At 39.5% G+C, this 23,152-nt stretch overlaps 1 protein-coding gene across 2 annotated transcripts in view; it reads left to right on the forward strand.

Annotated features, from left to right (window-relative positions):
- The first annotated feature begins 262 nt into the window (after window positions 1–262).
- The window catches only part of PRKD1 (protein kinase D1), a 325,299-nt gene continuing 302,409 nt past the window's right edge, over window positions 263–23,152 (forward strand). For both annotated transcript variants that reach the window (XM_037163503.2, XM_037163504.2), the window contains exon 1: window positions 263–794. In XM_037163503.2, coding sequence (XP_037019398.2) covers window positions 531–794 — 264 coding nt within the window. In that variant the 5' untranslated portion in view covers window positions 263–530. The remainder of the gene's footprint in view (window positions 795–23,152) is intronic.

Here is a 23,152-nt window from a genome sequence, read left to right on the forward strand (position 1 = left end):
CGGGGAGGGACGTACCGCACCCGCGGAGGCGGCTCCCAGCCCGGGCGCTCGGTCCTGCCCAGACTAGTGGAGTTCAGGCCCCAAGAACCGCCGGCGGCAGGACGGCCACCCTGCACCCTGCGGCCACTGCGGCCGCTCCCCCACGCCCGCTCCTCCGTGGCAGCGCAGTGCCCGCCCCCAGCTCCCCCGCCCCGCCCCTCACGCCCCCTGCCCCGCCCCCCCGGCGCCCCGGCCCGGCTGACCTGCCGCCCTGTCCCTCCGAGCCCGAGCCCGCCGCGGCGGCTGCCGCTCCGCAGCAGCGCCTCCTTCGCGCGGCGCCCGCGCTCCCGGCGGCGCAATTCTCCCGCCTCGGCCATTTTCCCTCCTCCCTTTTCCCTCCAGAGCCTCAGACTCTAGTCCTCCCCCCGCGCGGGGACTTTTCCGGAAAGTTTTTATTTTCCGCCTTGGCTCTTGGAGTAGGACGCTCCCGGCTCCGCGGCAGCAGAACTTTTCAGCCACCCTCGGCTGCCCTCCGCGCGCCCGGCCAAGAGATGAGCGCCCCTCCGGCTCTGCGGCCGCCCAGCCCCTTGCTACCCGTGGCCGCGGCTGCGGCTGCAGCCGCCGCCGCGCTGGTCCCGGGGTCCGGGCCAGGGCCCGCGCCGTTCCTGGCTCCGGTCGCAGCCCCGGTCGGGGGCATCTCGTTCCATCTGCAGATCGGCCTGAGCCGCGAGCCGGTGCTCCTGCTGCAGGACTCGTCCGGGGACTACAGCCTGGCGCACGTCCGCGAGATGGCTTGCTCCATCGTCGACCAGAAGGTAAGGCGCGCTGCTCGGAACCCAGCCCCTTCCCTCCGAGCAGGGGGCGCTGCCCGCCCTCTGAGTCCGAGGGCTCAGCAGCGAGCTAGCCTCGCCGGCGCTCTGGGACAGTACTGGCACCCGCCGAGGTTGGACGGTGGCAACCGAAGCACAGCACTCTAGTTTTCCCTTGCCCCATCTTATATTTCTGATTTCTGTCCAGTCTGCATCGTCTTATCCATTTCCATTCCTCTCGGGATATTTCCAGGTATATTGCCCTTTTCTGGTCGCGCCTCTCCCTATCCTTAATACTTCCCGGCGCTCCCCTTTTTTCCCCCTGGACCAGCACATTCCTGGCGCGGAACCCTCCTTCCTGCACCAAAGTACCCCTGGGACGTGCTTAGCACGGTTTCAGCACCACTCCCTTCCACTCTAGGCCTCTCTCCAGCTCAGATTGATGCTGAGGAGTTCCTGGAATAATCTGGAGATGAGGAACTTCTCACCTGTCAAATAAGCTTTTAAGAGAGAATGATTGACTAGGCCAGCTGTGAAAACAACTGACTAGACCACAGCCACCCACCTCTACGTGAACATGGGAGCAAATTTTTCAACATACAGTCTGAAAGTTGCAGCTTTCTTGCTTTTCATCCTGGGTCACTGATAGTGGGATATTGGGAGTGGGAGCACAGGCATTTAAAGGGTTGGGGTACTGCGCTGGAGCACCCGGGAGACTGTACGCTCTAAGTTTTTAGCGTGGAACTTTGGACAGCGGCCATCAAAGGCAGGTTGGAAAAAGGGCGATTATCCTGGGCCAGGCCACCCGGGGAGGAGACCCAGCCCGCCTACCACTGTTAATAGTGCAATTCTGAATTTCAGGTTGTTTCTGTAGCCATCTGGAGGAATGTTGTATGGAGGAGGTGATAAGAGTATAAAGGAGAGGGGACCATGGCGCCAGTCCTTTTAGTGTAAACAGCCAGGGTTAGGGGGTGGAGACGGGTCTGCAAAGGTACTGAATTTCAACCCTGAAGGCTGGCTGGTACTTGCTTTATAAATATCACTTGAATAATCATGAATGCTTTCTTTAAACTTTTGGAATGGAGTTTGCTAAGCGCGAGTGTTGCATATTGTGGCATTCTACACAGGGATATTAGGAAAAGCCCCCAGGAAAAACCACTAATCTAGGAAGTTGTAAAAGTTCTGAAGCCTAGGCTAAGGTTAGCAGTGAGAGCCAGGGAATTTGTTTATTGGATGGAGTGATAGTTTATACTTCACGCGATTCAATTTTTTTTGTACGTTCCATGTAAATCACATATTTTCTCTGATTTTGGTACAAGTCATACCAGGGGCCTCCTCATTCTCAATGTTTTGAAAAGAATGTAGCAGGTGAGCAGGACCACAGTCCTAGGCACTGGAAGCCTTCCCTTAATGGAAGTTGTAGTCTACAACAATCTCTCTTAGGGTGCAAACCAGGAAATTAAAGAATACTGGATAAGCACCTAGATGATGTATAATAAAATATCCCCCAAAGCTAAAGCAATTGTATAGAATTTTAACTTACCTAAATTCTAAAGCAGGTGATAGGATTGTAGGAAATATTCAGATTGGGTCCAATTAACGTGGACAGGGCGTTTTGATCCATTTTAACACACACACCTTAATGTAGTTTAGGATGGGGAGAAACAGGTATGGTTCAAGAAGTTTGGGATTGGGATGTTGAATGGAGAGTGAATTCTGAATCTCAGTTATCTTAGTAGCTAGCAAGACAGAAGTTATATGGAGGGAGTGATATGGGCGCTGAGGGAGCGAGGCTATAGGCTCCTGTGGAACACAGTAGGCCTGAGGGGAGTGCCTAGGGTATTTCTCGAGAAAGTGTAATGATGAAAAGGCCTTGAAATGAAAAGGAGCTCAAATTACCAGAAGGCTTTGTAACCTTCTACATAGAGATATCAAACCAAGGACAGCTGAAAGATGGATGTGGAAGATGTTTTAGAATGCCAAAAATGTGATGGCAGGAAGAAAAGTGGAGTTCAGTCATGAGCTAATTGAGACTTGAGCCAAAGCTGGGGGTGGGGTGGGGTGGGCATGCCAGAGAAATACTGGAAAGGGAAAATCATCAGCCCTGGTGACTGACTTAAAAGGGAACCTCTTTTGTATTTATTCTAGTAGTTTTTCTGTCTTTAAAAGAAGAGTTTTGAAAAGTTTGACTGCTTGGGATAGCCAAGGTGAGATCTCACTTGCACTTTTATTTGTGAAGGTTATGGCAAGGGGGGAGAGAGATCCAGAGATGTGGATTTGAATTATTAATATTCAGGACACTCTTAAGTAAATATTTACAGGATGGTGTGTCTAGACAGGACTATTTCCATCTCTGCCTTCTATCATCTGTCCTGAGATACACTGTCACCCAGGGAGAAACAAGGCTGACAGAGCTGAAGGTCCGTCGTAGAATGGCAGGAAACTCTTTGCTTTGTGACAGTAGAAATGGCAGAGATGGTCAGTGTGGAGTTAAGGTAGGGAGAGGTGGTCCTTTGTCCCTTGACATCACATTCTCTTGGAGTACTTCGTGAAGGTAACAGTGTGAGGAAGAATGTTGGGAGAGAAGGAGAAGATGTGGGGAGTGAATGTTTTAGGAGAGCGCTGAGACTTTGAAGTCATTTACAATTTACTGTTTCGACAGACTGGAGTCATGTTGGTCTCAGCAGAGTCCTCCGCTTTCATTGTTCTATGATGCATTAAGAGGGTTTTCATATATGTTGGAGAGTTCCCTAAATACTAAGATCAGCCTAGCTTAAATCTTTGGAAGAATTAGCTGACAATTCAGTTTATTTCAGCAACATCCATGGGGCATTTTCTGTAGAATGAGCAGTTGAGGTGTATGTACAGGGCTTAGTAAGAGAGACCCTGTGTCCAAGAAACATCTTTAAGTTATTGTTGTTATTATTTAGAATTTAGACTATAGTTTTTCTTTATATAGATTTGAAAAGTGGCAGACATATGATTGTAACTTGAAAAATTTTGATGGTAAGTCAACATAAATATTCTTACTTAAACATAAAAGTACACTGTATACTAAGTATGTACTGAATTATATAACTAAATAATTCTTTTATCTTGAAGTTCAGATGAAAATTCTAGTTTTGCTTTTTGTATGTAACAATGTATGAATATGTAAGATGTAATTAATTCCTTCTTTTTTGGAAATATTTGCCCAACGTTATTTTTATATTATGCTTATTCTTTACTTTGCAAGCATGCAACCTTGAAGGCTGGTTGTATATAAAGAAATGTATTCTTAGTGTACATGATTATTGTTATTAAAAAAATAACAGTAATTGACTTCATTTTGAAACACTGTTACTTTCTATTATCAAAGGAACCTTGAATATATAGGCTAAGAAGGAAGTGTTTTGAAGCAAGGAACAGTATAGTCCAAAGGAGAAATTAGTTTGGTTTCAGAGTACACCAACTATCTCTACACACCTCCCCCCTCCAACCCTCACACACTTAAAAAAATAAACAGTATTAATTTAGGAATGTGGGATGCAGTTAATAGAAGGCGTATATTGCACTTTTGAATTTACTTAAATGGAGTACTAACATCAGTAAGACTCCTGGCATATGGATAGTTTCACTGTAATCATACATCTGGCCAAAGAAACTAAAGAGTGAGATTTTATTGAAGATAGCTCACTAAAGGAATGACCATGGTTAGTGCTTTGTTTTGAGAGCGGCTTCACTCTGCTTGTAGTTGTTTCTTTCATTTTCTTAATTGTAAATTGCTTTCTGAACAGTTGTAGTGCCATTTTTTAATTTATTGTTCATTTTAGCTGTTCTACTGCTACATAGCTTGAGAAAGCTGAAAGTAATTAGCCGCTTGACCCATCCAGCACACGTGGGACAACAAAGTCCTTTTAAGCTGGTGATGGTGTTTGGGCCTTGAATGTATATTCTTATTCTGATTCTGTATTTGTCATTATTGTGTCTATTGAGTTCTGATTTAATGATAAATATAGGATTTGTCATCTCATTAAGGGATTCTCAAGTAGTGTAACATTAATACTGTGTGTTTATAATCTTAAAGATTTTATATATTTATTTTTTTTTAGAGAGAGGGGAAGGAAAGGAGAAAGAGAGGGAGAGAAACATCAATGTGTTGGTGCCCCTCACATGCCCCCCAGCCGGGGACCTGGCCTGCAACCCAGGCATGTGTCCCAACTAGGAATTGAACCAGCGACCCTTTGGTTCACAGGCTGGTACTCTATCCACTGAGCTACACTAGCCAGGGCTATATATTTATAATTTTAATTTCTTTTCAACTTTAGTAGTATAATAGGATTATATTGTGGTATATGTGTAATGCCTATGTTTGATATATTATACACATATATAAAATATATAATGCATATACATGTATTATATTACCTAAGTTTCTAAATGTGTTTTGAAACATATTTTTAAAAGCCTAATTATCCACATATAACTGTCAAAAAGTGGGACCTCGTTATATATCTCATAATCCAAAAGAGAAGCTGTACTTTATATTTTTCTATCAGCACCCAGAACTAAAACCATTTTCTTACTGTTGTATACTGCTTAACAGTTTTCACAAGCCTAAGCCTGTGAAGTTAAAGGCATTCAACCTTACAGTCTTTGGGCTGGGAAGAATTAGATGAGTGGTTCTTTTGACATATATATGAATTAATTTAGGCCTTTAGGTCTGGGAATGAAATAAATTTAAAAAAAATTATGTGAGAGCTATAGTGTGTGGGTATATAGTAGTGGGGATAGGTGTGGGGCTGGAAATTATTAATAAAGTTTGCAAACGTGCCCCATACTTGATGACTGTGTGGTTTGGTTTGGGCAGATACCTATCATAACTATTAAGGGAGATTTAAAACTTTATTTTGCTGATTATTATTACTTTTTTTGGTGAGATAATTGTATGCAAGTCTTCATCAGTTTATGCATGAATGACTTTTTAATGACCGTACCAAATCATCCAAACACATTTGTAAGCCTGTAAATGTGTGGTTGTGACTTATCTAAGATTACTTTGAAGATAAAGGGTAATAATTATAAAACATTAAATATACTGCCTAGTAAATAGGTGCATAATGAATAGGATTATTGGTACTCTGAGACTTTATAGACTAACATACTGTCTTGCTAACAGAAGAATGGGGTACTGTTTTATCTTCTTATCTGAATATATAATTACAATTATAGTATCAAAAAAAGCAATGTAGCTGTAAGGCCCTCGTGACATTATCTTTTCTCTGCCCTCTATAGTAGAGCAATTTTGGGAGTAGTTGCATTTTGAATCTGCCTCTCAAATCTCAACCATTCAGAATTCCACAAGAAGTAATTGGATTATTGCCAAATGAAAAACACATATGATAATAAGAGTAAAGCATATCTTCATCACTTTGTGTTATTGTTATCAAGTTCATTTAATTTCTTTCCAGTTGCAAATAGTTCCAGTGCTATTTCATTGGATAAAAAAGGGAAATTAAAATAGTTAATGATGCAGCTAAAGAGCTTCCCAGACAAGAAAAAAACTAAAGGAGTTCATTATTACCAGTCCATTATTATGTGAAATATTAAAGGAACTTATTTAAGAAAAACATAAAAACTATGAACCATAAATTTGCAATGAACACATATCTATCAACAATTGAATCTTAAAAAAAAAACGAAGCCAACAAGAACAGAGACAGAATCACTGATATGGAATCTGGAGAGCATTTTGATGGTTGCCAGATGGGAAAAGGTCATGGGGGAGTGGGTGAAGAGGTGAGGGGATTAAGAAGTACAAACAGGTAGTTACAGAATAGCCATGGGGATGTAAAGTACAGCATAGGGAATGGAGTAGCTGAAGAACTTATACTCATGACCAATGGACATGAACAATGAATGATGTGGGGATTGCTTGAGGGAGTGGCAGGTGTTGGGTGGAGGCCGGTAAAGGGGGGGAAGCAGAAAAAAATATTACGATAGAGTAACATTTAATAAATAAATATTTAACAATAAGCAAAAAATAAAATAGGTAATAGTGCCACATTTGGCAACAATGATTCTCAAATCTGGTCCTGAAGACTGAGGTCAGAAATTCCTTTGCAAATCAGCTCTTGATATAAAGAGGAAATGGCTTAATGGGGATCCTGTTTGGCCGTCATGCTGGCATCTAGATGTTGTTTTCTAAATCGTTCTATCTGATGAATAGCTAATAGGTCATAGTTGGCTGTACACATACAGAGGTGTTATATTGGGATGGGAGGCAATTTTACCAGGGAGTGGTTAAGTTAGCAGTGTGGCTAAGCCAATCACAAGTCTTTTCCAGATCTTCTCACTGCTGCTTACCTCTCATAGAAGCCCACACCCCATTTACAATACCTTTAGACTGCTACAATCAGTAATTATTTATCCATTTAAAAATACTTTTTTTGAAATCCTCACTCGAGAATATGGTTCTTGGTTTTAGAGAGACAAAGAGAAACATGGAGACAGAAACGCTGATAGGTTGCCTCCCTTACTGCCCTGGGGATGGAACCTGTAACCTAGGTATGTGCCCAGAATGGGGATCAAACCTGTAACCTTTTGGTGTATGGGACCATGCGCCCTGGAACTGAGCCACCTGGCCAGGGCACTTTATACATCTTTTAGAGGACAGTGGAATAGTTAATTCATGAAACGTGTGTGTGCGCGTGCTTATGTTATACTGTAGTTATTGAGTAGGTTCTCAAACTATCCCAGGAAACCAGTCTAATAATTAGATAGTGGGGCTGGAATCGCATTGGAGTAGAAGTGGGTAAAATTCAGTTCCACAGGGTTTGATCATTAACATGAGTTCCTTGTTTTATTTTTATATTTGTTTGCTGTTTGCTTTGTTTCCGTGTTGGGGATAACTAATCTTTTTGACCTCTGACCTCTGCAAGTTACTTTGGTTCCTCTGGAAGCTCTCAGCCCAAATGTGGAAACAGGTAAAAATGTAGGTTTTTTTTTTTTTTTTAAAAGGTGGTGCTTACCTTTAAATTTCCCTAGCATTATGCTAGAAAGTTTTTGAAAATGAGGTTTCAGTTTCTTAAATTTCCTTAATGTTGGAATATGTTAGAAAAACACAAGAAAAAAATGCATCCATTTTATTTTTCCATGGATAGAATTTAGATAGAGAAAATGGTTATTTTCCTCACATATATTCCAAATCCTTTTTCATCTACAAGAGTGTGAAATTTCTTCCAGGAATTCCTCTGATACTCTCAACCAAATATTTTTGTACCATTAAAAACCGATTATGACAGCATCACTTGAAGTTACTTGGTATCAGAAAAACCCTCACTATGCTCTTTCTTACTATCTTTCTAGTCTTACATAGAAACCAGATGATTTAAAAACACAAAGCTTTAATTGAATGGCTACTATGGCCATTATGGACTATCATGTAATTTGTATACCTATAAAGATAAGAATTGGTGTAAAATACCACATATTGAGACACAGTTATGCCTGTCCAGATTTATAGTTCCCAATAGAGAGGTTTTTTCCAAAGTTGCAAAAAGGTTTTATTTGGCTAAAGCTAGACAGTTGATACAATGTTGGCAAGTATGAAGATTAGATTTTTAAGTGTACAAACATGCAGGAATTTTGTCCAACTTATTTTGGTAAAAAGGAAAAAAAGTGATGCATTCTTTACTGGTTCATGGCTTCTATTCTGACTAAACCACTGATTGATGAGGAATTTGTTGAATTTACTGCTTGGATTTAGGCACAATTTCAAGAATTTCTGAATGCCTCTCTCCCTAACTGTCAGCAGTACTTTTTTTTACACGTATATCATAAAATGAATAAAAAGCATGAATAAGATAAAGTATGATCAAAAGATAAGAATATGCATAATAATAGGTATTATTGGTAATCTAAGGCTCTGTAGTCTGTAGTGCAATGTTATACATTTTCTTGTCAGTAAAAGAAACATATACTGTATTAGCCAGAAATTTGTTTAACCATTTTGATAAAAAAAGAAAAAATTTTAGATGTTTCTTTCATTACTTCAGATTGCTGGAGGGACTGTGGCATACATGTGAAATGTTATTCCTTAACGCAGCCAAAGCTTGCTTCAGCATGCCCTTGACCCTGGGAACACGTGGGTGTTAGAGGCACTGTTCCTCCCAACCCCTTGCACACAGTTTGAAATCTATATATAACTTTTGACTCCCCCCAAACTGAACTACTCATAGCCTACTGTTGACTAGAAGCCTTACTGATAACATAAACAGTTGGTTAACACATATTTGGAATCTTACATGTATCATTTACTGTAGTCCCACAGTAAAGTTGGTTAGAGGAAAGAAAAATGATATGAAGACTATCAGCTGAAAGAAAATATGTCTACAGTATTTATTTTAAAAAAGAAAGCTCTATATAAGTTGACCCAGGTAGTTCAAACCTATGCTGTTCAAGGGTCAACTGTAATATTTGTCTCACAAATAATGGACAGTTAACATCCAATTAAAGAGTATTATTAAACGTGTGAAATAACTGTCTGAGTCTATTTCCTTTTTCAAAAACAATGGGATGGAGCCCTGGCTGGTGTGGCTCAGTGGCTGAGTGCCAGCCTGTGAATCAAAGGGTCACCGGTCCGATTCCCAGTTGCGGCACATGCCTGGGTTGTGGGCCAGGTCCCCATTGGGGGGGGAATGTGAGAGGCAACCAGACATTGTTGTTTCTTTTCCTCTCTTTCCCTCTCCCTTCCCCTCTCTAAAAAATTAAGTAAAGAAAAATCTTTTAAAAAATGAAAAGAACAATGAGATGGGAAAAAATCTGCATATAATCAAAACCTGATTTGGTAAAATGTCACAAACAAAAGTGTATTTGTACATCAAATAAAACAGTTCATTCAAATATGAAATCCATATACCATTAGTTTGCTTTTTATATGTATATTTTTGTAGATAATTTTACTTTAAAGTAAGAATTTTTTGCTTGAAATTTATTTGGCTAGATTTATGTTGATATAAATTCAGACTTTTTAAGCAAGTAATTTTCATGAATCATTATTAAAAAGTAAACCATTAAAGTATTAAGAAAGATTTTAAATGGCCAGTATTATACATACCAAAAAATTAAAACCTTTTCCTAGTTTGTCTAAATCAGTCACACAAATGATAGAGTAACTGCTGGATGATAATGGAATTTTCACTTTGTTTTTAATGGGTAACTATAGACAGAGCGAGACCCAGGATTTAGTCCTCTCTGGTTCAGGTACTTGAATTATATTCCGGAGAACTCAACTGATTGAATTGTGCCACCTGTCACTGGTCAAATAGTTTATTCACGACACTGTCTGAACCTTTTAATGAATTAAACATCAACAGTTTTTTTCCTCTCCCTCAAATCCTCAGGTTTTCGAGAAATGGTCATAGTCTGGTAGTCTTAAAAGGCCTCTGGGTAGGACAGAAAGTTCTTTTTGTTTTTTTAAAGTTAATCTTTATTGTGTTATTTTTCCACTACCAGTTTGTGTCCTTATACCTCACTGTCCCCAGCAATCACCACACTGTTGACCACGTCCATGAATCCCTTTTCCTTTTCCCTCAAATCTCCACCCCTAACCTCCCTGCCTGGCTGCTATCTGCTCTCCATCTATGAGTTTTTCTCTGTGTTGCTTGTTATTTCAGCTCATTAGATTCCACATATAAGTAAAATCATATGGTATTTGTCTTTTTCTGACTGGCTTACTTCACTTAGTATAATGTTCTCTAGGTCCATCCATACTGTTGCAAATGGTAAAATTTTCTTCTTTTTTACAGCTGAATGGATATAATACTTAAAGTGGCTACATCCTGCTGAGAGGGCCAGGAGATCAAGACCAGCCTTCAGGGAGGGCCATACAGAGGGAGTAAGAGGAATCTGGAGGTGCCTAAGGGTGATTTCTTGGTCAAGGAATCAAATTATTAGGGCAGGACAGGAGACTATTCCTCAGTTTGCAGAAAGGTGAGATGTACTGACTGTTCTGAACCATCCCTAGAGTCTTTGCACTCACTCATCATCTTTAAAAGGCTTTGTCTGTATCCCCAGTATGGAAAGCTGCAACTAAGAACGTGGGTGACCAACAGAGTTGTAATTTAATTCAGATTGGTTAGTCCAGTTAGCCCATCAGAATGTAACACTGGAGGTCAAGCCGTAGTTTGGGGCAAACAGCTGTAGCTTTCGCCATTGTCAGAAGTGGAAAGAGTGGGGGAAATGGTGAGAGCAGGAGAGGTGGCTGTTCAGCTTTGTGGATGGTGTTGAGTCAGTGGTGGTGAACAGACCTGACAGGCAAGAGTAGGAGAGACCTGTAGGATCCTGAGACCAGTGGCACCCAAGGGCAGAAAAAAGCAGACAGTGAAGCCCGACCTCCTGAGATGGAGTTAGCAAGATGGCCCTGTTACAGAACAAGAGGTCTGAGGGAGGGGGCAATATTTGGCCCACCTAGGGATGCCAAATATTGCTACATAACAGGGGCCCCTCCCAAGGACAGAACACTAATATCTACTGGGCTCTTCTGTCCACCTCCAATTGGAAAAACATCTCTCAATGCCAGAGATTTGTGAAAAGGAAACAAAATGTTTATTTAATGCTATTTAGGCCTAACGCCTCCACTAAAATATCAAAGTCCTTTAGGGTATACACCTGCACCCACACAGCGCTCCCTTCTCCCACTGTCCCAACTCCGGGTACCGTAAATCAGGAAAAGAGCACACGTCTGTGTTGCAGGCTGCTGGCACCATCAGCTGTATCACCGTGCAGGCAGGTTCTCTCTCTCTCTCTCTGATTAATCCAAAGTACTGTGGTACCCTCTCACGGTCCACTTGCAAGAGTCCTTTGTATGCAGTTCCAGTCAAGGTCTCTCTTGCTTTCCAGGCCACACGGCCAAAGCCACGTGGGTCTCTTCTCACCAAAGCTGCAGGGGTCCGCACTCCACCAAAAGCATGTGGCTTTCTTCTTCACCTGGCTGCAGGGATCTCCATTCTGGCAGAGCTGCGTGGTTTTCCCTTTCACCTGGGAAAGAGGGGGTCCGCACTCTGCCAAAACCATGTGGCTCCCTCTTTCACCTCACCAAGAGGGGGTCCTCACCCTGCTGAAACCGAGTGGCTCTCTCCTCATCTGGCTGCAGGGGTCCCCATTCTGTCCCAAATGGCGTGGCCCTCTCCTCACCTGGGCAGTTATCCCCTCATGTCCTAGAGCCAATCTTTTCCAAAGCTCTCACACAGGTGCTCCCACTCAGGGGCGCAGCCTCTAGTTCCATCCTTGGTAGCAGCCACTCCCTTCTCCCTGGCTCAAAACTTGGCCACAGCTATTTAACATATCTATGAAAGCAGTTAAAGGTTATAGATATGTTAAGGGACCATTTCAGAGGTTAGCTGCAAAACTGTTGCTATGCAAAACAGCTCTCAATGGCCCTGCCCTATTTGTCTCTTCCCCCTGGGGAGGGGGGTGAGGACATCTTATATGTCTCTCCAATATTCCTATACACTTTGAATTCTGGACAGCATTCCAAATCTTTTTTTGGGGTCCCCCCCTTGGCTGCACCCTGTATCAGCCCCACTAGGTAACTCATGAATAGCAGTTGGGAGAGCTCTAGTGGGTAGCTTTTTCCGAGCAGAGTAGTCCTGTTAGGAAGTTTTCAGGATGTCACAGATGAGGGGTTCAAAGAGTGGGCCACTATGATTCGTCAAGCTTGAGGACACGGCTGTGGGCCACTGGGTTCCAGGGCCTCACATACAGTGACCCGCAGACTGGAGGCTCTAGGGAACAAACCTTCCCGGTGTCATTTAGTCTGTGTAACTGTATGTATCTCCCCTTCCCCTCCTTTGTCATGTCAGATTTTCACAAACAGCCCTTTGTGGTGGTCATTTTCTCTCCATTTTTGGGATGAGGAAACTAAGGGTGAGAGAGGTTAAATCATTACCTCAAATCACACAGCTACTAAGTTAAAAAAGCATACTCCCAATTCTTCAGTCACGTTGTTATAGGAAAACGAAGCCACCAGACACCGAGGGATTCTGGAGTACGAGGTTTATTATTTAACATGCACGGGCCCAGAGGAGTCATTTCCAAATTCTGAGCCCTGAACAAAGGATTCTTGGGGAATATATAGTTTAGGGGTCTTCCTGTCTGTGTGACAAACGTGGGATACAGAAACAGAATGTGATAATTGTTCTATCAGCGGGGGTGCTAGTTCCAGTCCTCACTATCCAGCCACCCGCCCTCCCAGACGGCCCCATCATTCTCTCTGGGGCGCCTGGGGCCTGGGCAAATAAAGGTTAAACAGAGGTTTTTTTCAAAGTTTCCCATATCAACAGTCACTATACCTAATCCTAAAACCAGGGAGGACTGACAAGGCCCTGGATCTGTGTAGGGGATTAGGAATTAGTAGATTGTGGGGGAGGGAGGGAATGTCAAACTTCCTATTATGTTGGCTGAAATTTACATAACAATAATTAAGCTTTGACCTTGTGATATTATTTTTCTGTTAGTTTAAATTATATCTTAGTCTGGAAGACTTACCTCATCTGGACTTCACATCCTACTTTGTGGTCAGCTAGAATTCTAGCCATTTTGGAGGTCACCACGACAAGGCTTCTTTTCTTGGTGGCAAGGTACCTACTCCAGGTATTGATGATTCACAAAGAAATGTTAGAAATAGACTGTCATCGGGGGTATTAGTGCCATTGGGCATATATGACTGCCTACAGTATTTTAGAGACATTCCTCACCCTGGATGTGTCCTATGAGCTATGATGTGTTTCTTAATTTTTTTAAATAAATATTTATGTAGCAGAATTTGATTTGAAATTTGCTTTCATTGTACTCTGGTTGAAAGATGTGGGAATAGCCAGTCCTTACCAATCTTTATATTTCCAGACATTAGGTTGGGGGATGGACTCACTGAGCAAACAAGAAGAAGAACTCATGGACACAGACAACAGTGTAGGGGTCACTGGGGGTGAGGAGGGTGCGTGGAGGCGGGAGAGGGCGTAAGGATGATAAATTGTAATGGAAAAAATACAGTGAAAAATGAACTGCTAAAAAAATAAACTTCCAGACACCACTGTTGTGTATCCAAAGGAGTTAATTACTATGTGTGATTAAATTGGCCTAGATTGGTTCACAACACTTCTTTCCAGTGACATGTGGACACAGGGGTGTTTTTCGGAAGTGATTACGGTAAGACCATGCGTGGTTCATCAGTTTGGCTCAAGACTAGTAGATATAAAGAATCTTAGTTACCATTGTAAATCATTGAGTCATTTCTTCTTGAATAGTATTTGATTCTGAGAAAATATGTTAGGGTTCTTAAGAAAAGTGCCTTGTAGTGGTTGGTTTTCATTTGAGAAGTATTTGGATTGTCAGTATGTGAAAGATCGTGCTTTGCAAGTCTGTTTTCTCTTTCTTTACATTTTATGTATTTGTGATTTGTTAGTTTATTTGTGGTCTATTATGAATGTGTCCTTCCTAAGGTAAATTTACTCCCACTTGTGCATGGTCGGTCACAGGCCAGAGGGGCTTTCTCCCCACTTCAGTAGTGCTAGCCAGTCCTAACTGCGAATTGCCTTGCATTCCTTTGTAGGGACCATCTGCAGGGCGAAGACCAACACATCCATTGTCCAGTAGTTGTGCTATCTTTCAGTTTTACAAAAATGTCTACTTATATATGTTGTATATATAGGTAGGTGACATGATTTTGTCTAACGTATATGTATAATTCAATTTGATCAAAAGTGTATCTATAATTGAATTCAGTTCTAAGGGTTCTAACAGCGAATATTAGGAAGCATATAGTAATTATTCATTCCTAATGGCCTAAAAAGGTACTTGAAATATTGCCTCTTTTTGATATATTTGGAACTTTTCCAGCTTTAATAGTTTACAAGTTACATAATGAATCCGCTTTCGACATGATTCACTGATAGTCTCTTGGCTAACAAAGAGGAAGCAGATGTAGTCAGCTGCACTAAAAATCTGAATTTACTAGATGTCTGCTAGTCAAGTGCTATGCTTTATAAGCCTTCTCGCGATATAGGCCATTTTCAGCTGGTTGAACACAGGGCATCACTTGTTCAAGAGTAGTACGGTGGATCACTCCTACCTAGCTCTTCACCAATTAACCAGTTCTGAGAAATAATTTACTAGTTTCTGAGTAGTTCTTAGACCAGAAGGCTTTATCCCCTTCCCTGTGACAGATTGTTAATTTCAGCTGCTAATACAGAATTAGTTGTCACATGGGATGTAGACCTCTAGAATGTTTAAATAAATTCAGTAGTTTGAATAGACTTTCAAAGAATAAAAGACTAGATCTTGCATAATTGTTGCTTTTTTCAGTTCTTTGGGAAGCATATGGTGCAAAAATGAACCTACTGACAGAGTGGACGAATGGAGTGGAGTTGAGCTAATAATACACTAAATGGAGTGACTGTATACCTGCTTGTCCAGGAGATTCCCAGTGTCTACCCATTGTCTTGGAAGTCATTTAATTATATGTTCAATGATAAACATTATGAAGTCTTAAGTTAAAAAAACAAAACAAAAAAACAGAAGGTAAACTTGAGGGAAGATATTATATTACCTTTTGGCCAAAAAATCTTATACACTTAAAGATGAAAACAAAACTTAATGTTTAGAGTTTACTTCATAGAAAGTCATGATTTTATACAGGGGTTGGCAGAAGTAACCATGTCACTTTGAGTTGTAAGCTGAAAGTAAAAATAAATTCAAACCTTTGTTTGGTTAGAATGTTATCTACTCTTCTGAGCAAAAGTTTCATCAGTATAACTTAACAATGGGAGGACAACCAGCATTTAGAGTTGATTTCATAAACTAATTAGATCTCACTTTGAATGTAATATCTAAAGTAACTTTAGCTCTATTTTTCTAACCAGTCAATGTTAATCAAGATACTGTGATGGATAGGTGCTTTTTTTTTTGTATAAAGCAGCCAAAAAAATTAAGTTATTCTGGTAGCTCATGCTACCTTTATAAATTCAAGCAGGTAAACAGAAAGAGCAACCTCGAAGCCTCAGCATCCCTGGCAACCACCACAAAGGCAAACAAACAAAACAAAACGAAAAAATGTAGACTTATATGCAGCATGAGGATAACATTATTGTAGTTTAAACTTGTACTCCATTGTGTTCTCTGCTCTGGAGAAAATGTAACGTGCTTAGCAAAAAAAGAGAAGTCCAAAAATGTCCCTGGTTATTTAAAACCTTGTTTTATATTTTAAAAGCAAGTAAGCAGATAAGGAAGATAAATTTTGGAAACTGTATTGCTCCGCAATAACAATGTATTGGCTGTAGCTCACGTTTTTCTTTTAGATGTTTACCAGCATTGCCTGGATGAAACAAATTCATGAGTTGTAACTCAAGTATATGAGTTATGAGTAATATATTGGTATTACTCTACACTTCATTTCTGTTGATAAATGTGTTGTTGAAGTAATATTGAGAATTATAGGTTCAGAAATTATAATGTTGAAAGCTCTGGCTCCTGAAAAATAATGCAAGTCAGTGGGTCTGAAGCCATTTGAAAGGAACTTGATTTTGTATAATCATTTTGGTTTAGAATTGTCCCTACATAGAAAATTGTAATTTGTATACTTCACTTAAATAATTGTTTATTTTAACAATTATAAAATCACCACATGTGATACGCTGAATAATGACCCTCAAAGATGTCCATATCCTAATCCCCTGAATGTTACTTTTATAGCAAAAGAGGCTTTGTAGTGGAGAGTAAATTAAGGATTTTCAGATAGGAAGATTATCCTGGATTATCTGTTTGAACCCAAACCAATCCTGAGTCCTTGAAACTGGAGAATCTCACACAGGAGGGTTGTCAGTGGGGAGGGGAAGGGGAGAATGGGGGAAAAGGTACAGGCAATAAGAAGCATAGGTGGTAGGTACAAAATAGACAGGGGGAGGTTAAGCATAGTATAGGAAATGGAGAAGCCAAAGAGCTTATATGTATGACCCATGGACATGAACTAAGGGGGGAATGCTGGTGTGAGGGAGGTGCAGGGTGGAGGGGAATTAAGGGGTGGAAAATGGAACAACTGTAATAGCACAATCATAAATATTTTTAAAAAGTAGAGAGTCCTTCAGGTTAAGTCAGACAGATGAGCTGAAAAGCAGGAGAAAGTCCAAGCATAAGAAGGACTTGATTGCCCGTCACTGACTGAAGATGGAGAAAATGGGCTATGAACCAAGGAATGCTGGGGTTCTTGTAAGAGGGAACTGGAGGAATTAGTTTGTAGTACTGAGACCTGGGACCACAGCAAACTACTGGTTGCAGAGATGTGAGGAAGGGGTCTTGAGCTAAGCAAAAGAGTCGAAGCTGGGAGCTGAAAAAGGCAAGAAAAATGATTCTCCTCTAGTTCGGAAAAGGAACCAACCACACCTTGACTTTGGTACAGTAAAACTGATTTTGGGCTTCTGATCTCCAGAACTGTAAGAGAATATGTTTGTGTTTTTTAAAGCCACTAAGTTTGTGGTAGTTGGTTACAGCAGTAATAAGAAAATAGTTTGTGACATTCACTGCAGAAAAGGTGAGAAATTCAGACAAGCTGCCAAGCGGATCACACCACTCAGTTAAATACAGTTAATATTTTGGTGAATATCTTCTCAGGCTTTTTTATTTTTCTGTAGTGAATGAATATGCTCATCATAACTCATATATTTATTTTACTTGCTTTTTTCACTTGATACTATGTCTATGTCTGTTTTTAAATATAAAATGGTCAGTGCCCTTGGGGTAAATTTTGTGTGAAGAAAAGGCTTTTCAGACATTTACTGTGCTTTTAGAATTTAATATTGACATTATTAGTGTTACAAGTCCAGTTATTAGTTTTAATCATTTGATACAACTTATAAATAGTTATATATTTTTAAGTCTAGCCTATTGTAACAATTCCCTTTAAGAACCTTTGAAGAATTATTAGTATCCTTTACAAACTGAATTAGTTAGACACTTTCTAAAATTTTAAATTTCTAAATTTAATATATTTGATTTCCGTTAAAAATTGCAATCACCTGCTTGACAAACCTTTATAAGTTATTATGTAATGCTTATACATCTAATAGATGAAACATAAATCTGTACATATGAAATACTACTACTCAGCCATTGAAAAAAAGGAACTCTTACCTTTTGTGACAGCATGGTTGGACCTGGAGAACATTATGCCAAGTGAAATAAGCCAGTCAGGGGAAGACAGGTACCATATGATTTCACTTATATGTGGAATCTAATAATCAAAATAAACTAACAAATAAAATAGAAACAGACTCATAGACACAGAGAACAGACCCACAGCTGTCAGAGAGGCGGGGAGTTGGTGGCTGGGTGAAAATAGGTGAAGAGATTAAGCAAAGAAAAAATCCCTCATAGACTCGGACAACAGTGAGGTGATTGCCAGAGGGAGGTGGGGGTGGGGGAAGGTAGGAGAGGGTATATGGTGATGGCAGGAGACTGGGGATGCTGAGCACACAATATATATACAGATGACATATTACAGAATTGTACACCTGAAACCTATATAATTTCATTAACTAATGTCACCCCAATGAATTCAGTTAGAACATGTTTAAGCTCTTAAATGTTCCAATGACATATACATAAGCCAACATGAATTGCTTAATTATATGTATATAATATGCATAAAATATTAATATTATGGGTTTGGTTCTCTTATGCTCTTCTATATTTAATTAAAAATATTCCTGTGTTTGAAAGATGTTTTCCATCCCTGAAATAATTATGTGATCTTCCATAATTTGTGGAGTCCCCTTCCTATCTAAATTTCGTAGTTGTCTTCTTGTCTTGGTTCAGTCTGCATAAACCCCAGTGCTATTAGCTGGGGCAGGCTTGGATTCCCCTGACAGTGTAGATGGAGCCCACGGAACCTGTTTGTGTGAGTGATTCTATCACTTCAAGAAAGGGAGTGAGTAATTGTGTATCCCACATCCCAGTTTATTCAGTTTATGTGTTACTTCTGTGTGTGGAAAAGTCTCAAATTCCTCAGTAGATTGATCATTTGATTGGATCTTCAATGAAGCTATTTAAAGAGGTTAATCCCTTTACTATCTATGTTGAAGACCTTTGAACGTAATGGAATACTGCATCTTCATATTCTTTTTCTCTCTTAAGGATACACAATTTTTAGAGTAGGTGATTGAGTGTTGGTACTCTCTCACCGCTCATAAGATCATTCTTTTAGTCACAGCTCTTAAGATCATTCTTCCAACCTGATAACTTCCCCTGTAAATAAAAGAACTGCCACATTCTAATGTCTGAATAGAATTGTTATATGGATTTATTACAATATTGAGTTGTTCCATACTTTTGACTATTTAGAATTCTTTTATTTTTTAAAACATTTTTATGCATATGCCTTGCCATATTTTTCCCACTTACATATATAATATTTATATTGAACTTTTCTGTTCTCAAAATTAATATTCTTTTAATATTAGGTTGGTTAAAAAGATCGTCTGTTTTTTCCGTAATATGGCTGTCGTCTTTACCTTCATTCAAAACAATTGTGTAAGACTGTATTGTGACAGCTGTCGTATCGGCTTGCATTTAAAAGAAAACTGATAAAAATTAGTGAAATTTAAAAAAAAATTTTTTTTAAAGGCTTTTTTTTTTTTTAAGATTTTATTTATTTATTTTTAGAGAGGAAGGGAAGGACAGAAGGAGAGAAACGTCAATGTATGGTTGCCTTTCGTACATCCCCTGCTGGGAACTGGCCTACAGGGAACCGGCCTGCAACCCAGGCATGTGCCCTGGCTGGGAATCGAACCGCGATCGTGTGGGTCACAGGCCCATGCTCAATCCACTGAGCTACACCAGCCAGGGCCAAAAATTAGTGAATTTTTGTGTAGCCATTTTAATATTGAACAAGGAAGAAAATAAGTGACATTTTTGGCATATTATACTTTGTTATTTCACAAAAGGTAAAAACACAACTGAAATGCAGAGAAAGGATTGTGTATGGAGCAGGTGCTGTGACTGATAGAACATGTCAAAAGTGGTTTGTGAAGTTTCAAGCTGGAGATTTCTCTCTGGACAACGCTCCACGGTCCAGTAGATCAGTTGAAGTTGATAGTGACCAAATAGACACATTAATTGAGAACAATTAATGTTATATACCACACAGGAGAGAGCTGACATACTTAAAATATCCAAATCACTAAAATTATTGGTGAAAATGAAAAATGTGTCTTCTATTTTACAGAAAAAAATGAAACACTTTTTGGCCAACCTAATATTTTGATATTGTCTATTGATATTCCTAAGATTAATATGTAGATTATAGGATTTTTTGAGAATTATAGTGATTCTTTGTTTATTTTCAATTTACAACGTACAAATATATAGGATTTTGGGTTTTTTTGTTCTTTATTTTAAAAAAATGAAGTGAAGCAAGCAGCAGGATGTGGAATAAACTGTTACATTTAACAGCCGACACCAAATCCCTTGTTGGGTAGATGACATATGAAAAAGGGCATGTCTAGAAAATTCATGATGAGCAAACATAACCTTTAAAAATGATTAACACTTTCCATTTTCTTGCTTTTCTTTCATAAGAACTAGCTTGATATTTTCTCTTTATATTCAAATTCACTTTGCCCTGGCTGATGTGGCTCAGTGGATCTATGCCGGCCTGCAAACCAAAGAGTCAAATTCACTTTGAATTTTAAAAAGCAATTTGGAAAACATAACATTCCTATAAATATTTAAGAAAATTCCATAGAATAGTTTATTAAAAGTAAAATTTCAGCATAGTTTATTTTCACTAAGTTTTCTATGATGTTCTTTGGAAACCTGAAATACAAATACCAGTTTTTAAAAGCGTAGTATGAATGTCTACTTTGACACACCCACTTTCCCCTCTAAGTCCTTTCTTTTGCAAAAGAAGCATTTATGTTGCTTATTGAACATTGTAGAGCTGTCTTGTTAATTTAAATATATTCTGATTGAGAAAACTTTGATGTATGCACAAAGGTTCAGGAACATCTTTACTGGGTGAACTAAGTTAGACAAGTGTGTGAGCTCTGATACTGGCAGTGGTCTTGACCTCTTTTTTTCTCTGTTACCCCACAGGTATCTAGAACAGTGTCTGGCACTGATGATTTGAACAAATGATTTGCCCCATTATGTACTGGTTAAATTTCTGGAAGCAGAACTGTGTGGTCAATCTGTGTGCAGATTCAGTGTTTTGCTTTTTGTCGTATCTGGGCTATTTGCTTTCTAGGAAGTCCTCATTTCTGCCTTTCATCTGTAAGCAGTATTCAAATAATTGCTTTTTTAAAAGTGAAGTCGAATTGTTTTGGGAGATAAGATGTTCTTAGGGAGAATGTTGGACTGTTATTTGAGGAACCAAATAAATAATACCCCGGGATTGGAGTTTCTTAGAAACTGTCATTTCTCTCATCTAACTGGGCCAAGGATTTAAAGCCAGCCAAAGTGAAAGCCTTCCTTCCTGAAAACATTTTATGATAGGGCCTGAATAAATATGTGTTGAATTGAATTCAGTCTTTGGAACAGAAGGAGTCTTTTGTGGTTGTTAGTGGGTAACTTACTGAAATATTATGAAAGACACTTCATTGTTTTACTTGTCAAATCTCAGCCTAATTTACCTGTAGATTTTAAGAGCATAATTATGGAAATAATAAAAGGCCTGACATATAAATTTGCTACACTACTCTTTTAAAGGGCCTACCTAGACAAACTCATTTACCAAGGAGAGAGGAAAGAATGAGGTCTTTGGGGGGAAAATCAAAAAATAACTCAAACTCAACCAATACTAGCTGCAAGTCCCTTTGCTGGTTTTTTTTTACTTTGTTTTGTTTGTTTTTGGTTCCTTGAATGTGAATCAGTACGATTAGTTTAAAAACATTGACCGTTTTTTTGTTTCCTGCCCATTCTTAACTTCAGTTGCTTTAATTTTTTTAGTTTTTCTTGCATGTAAATTATTGTTTTCTATTTCTTAAGTTAGATTTCAGCTTTTAAATGATGTAATATTGTGCTTATTTTTGAAAACTATTTTTATTCAGACTTTCAATACTTAGTTATTGTATACTAGATGGCAGGTTAAATTATATAACTATGTGTGTGTATTTCTTATCTTATTTTCTGTAATTTTAAAGTCTTTTCCTAATTCTTTTTCTTTTTTATAATTTTAGCTCTTTGAGAACCCAGATTTATACCTCATATGTTTCAAAATTTCTACCTCATAGTTTGTATCTTTTTTCCTTCATAATTTCATTTCTCATGCAGTTCCGAGCCTTCTCGGACATTTGTAAGTGTCTCATAGATGCTTATGAGTTGATTTTCTCCAGGCATAAACCCACTGGGTGGATATCATTTCCCACCTGGAAAATTAGGGTTTGATTTTCTGGAACCCTGTTGCTTTTTGACGCAACATCTAATCCTTGGATGAGGAATCTGTGATCTCCCAAGTTCATAACCACTTTATTTTGGGCAGTTGCATGTGGTAAGCTAGAAGGATGTGTAACCTCTGCAAGTCATGCCTAAGTAGGGCTCCTCCCAGCCCTGGGCACTAGCCTAAGAGAGGCGATACATCTGTCACTCATTCATGGAGGTGGAAAGCAGCAATTTTGTAGCCATGTTTGAAACTATCCTGCTTCTCTAGGCTACTTATTTTACAAGAATGGTCCTGATCTTTCCTGGAAAGATTTTACAAAGAATTTAGAAGTTGGTGAGAACAGGAGTTATCTCAACTTGGTTTTTCACAATGGAATCTGTTTTTTCTACTGGCAAATCCTTGTTTAAAGACATCAAATGTATCTTTTATCCAGGCATTTTAAGAAGAGGACTCTTGATATACAAAAAATGTTCCACCTGGATTTGGACCATAGTTCCCCTCCCCCCGAAATTCCTTGGGGTTATAGGGACATGGAAGACTGGAGTCCCTGGAAGGAAACCTGGGCAAATTTTAGGAAATTCGGCCCAGTGACAGCACCTTTGACAGTGTGGAGTGTCTCCCTGCCTTTCCCCTCCAAGAGTTCTCTCTGACTCTCTTGAAATTGTGGCCATTCGTCCTGGGGAGTCCCTCTCACACAGCCATTGTGGCTGTGCCCCCGAAAATCAGCATAGGAAGCGCCATTCCTGTCCAGCAGACCCAAGTACAATAAACTGTTGTCAAAAAGGTGACCACATATTCTCCACCAATTATTGATTTATGGGCCTTTCAACCAAACTGATTTCTACCTAAATATCTACATTTGGACATTTTAGGCCAATGATTTTACACAAGTTGTAGTCAGGATTTAGATACTGTTTTTAGACTACTGCTTTTTTTCTTTTTTAATCCTCACACC

The sequence above is a fragment of the Artibeus jamaicensis genome, unplaced genomic scaffold (assembly GCF_021234435.1).
Source record: "Artibeus jamaicensis isolate MK-2021 breed Jamaican fruit bat unplaced genomic scaffold, CSHL_Jam_final contig_588, whole genome shotgun sequence".
NCBI classification, from domain to species: domain Eukaryota; kingdom Metazoa; phylum Chordata; class Mammalia; order Chiroptera; family Phyllostomidae; genus Artibeus; species Artibeus jamaicensis.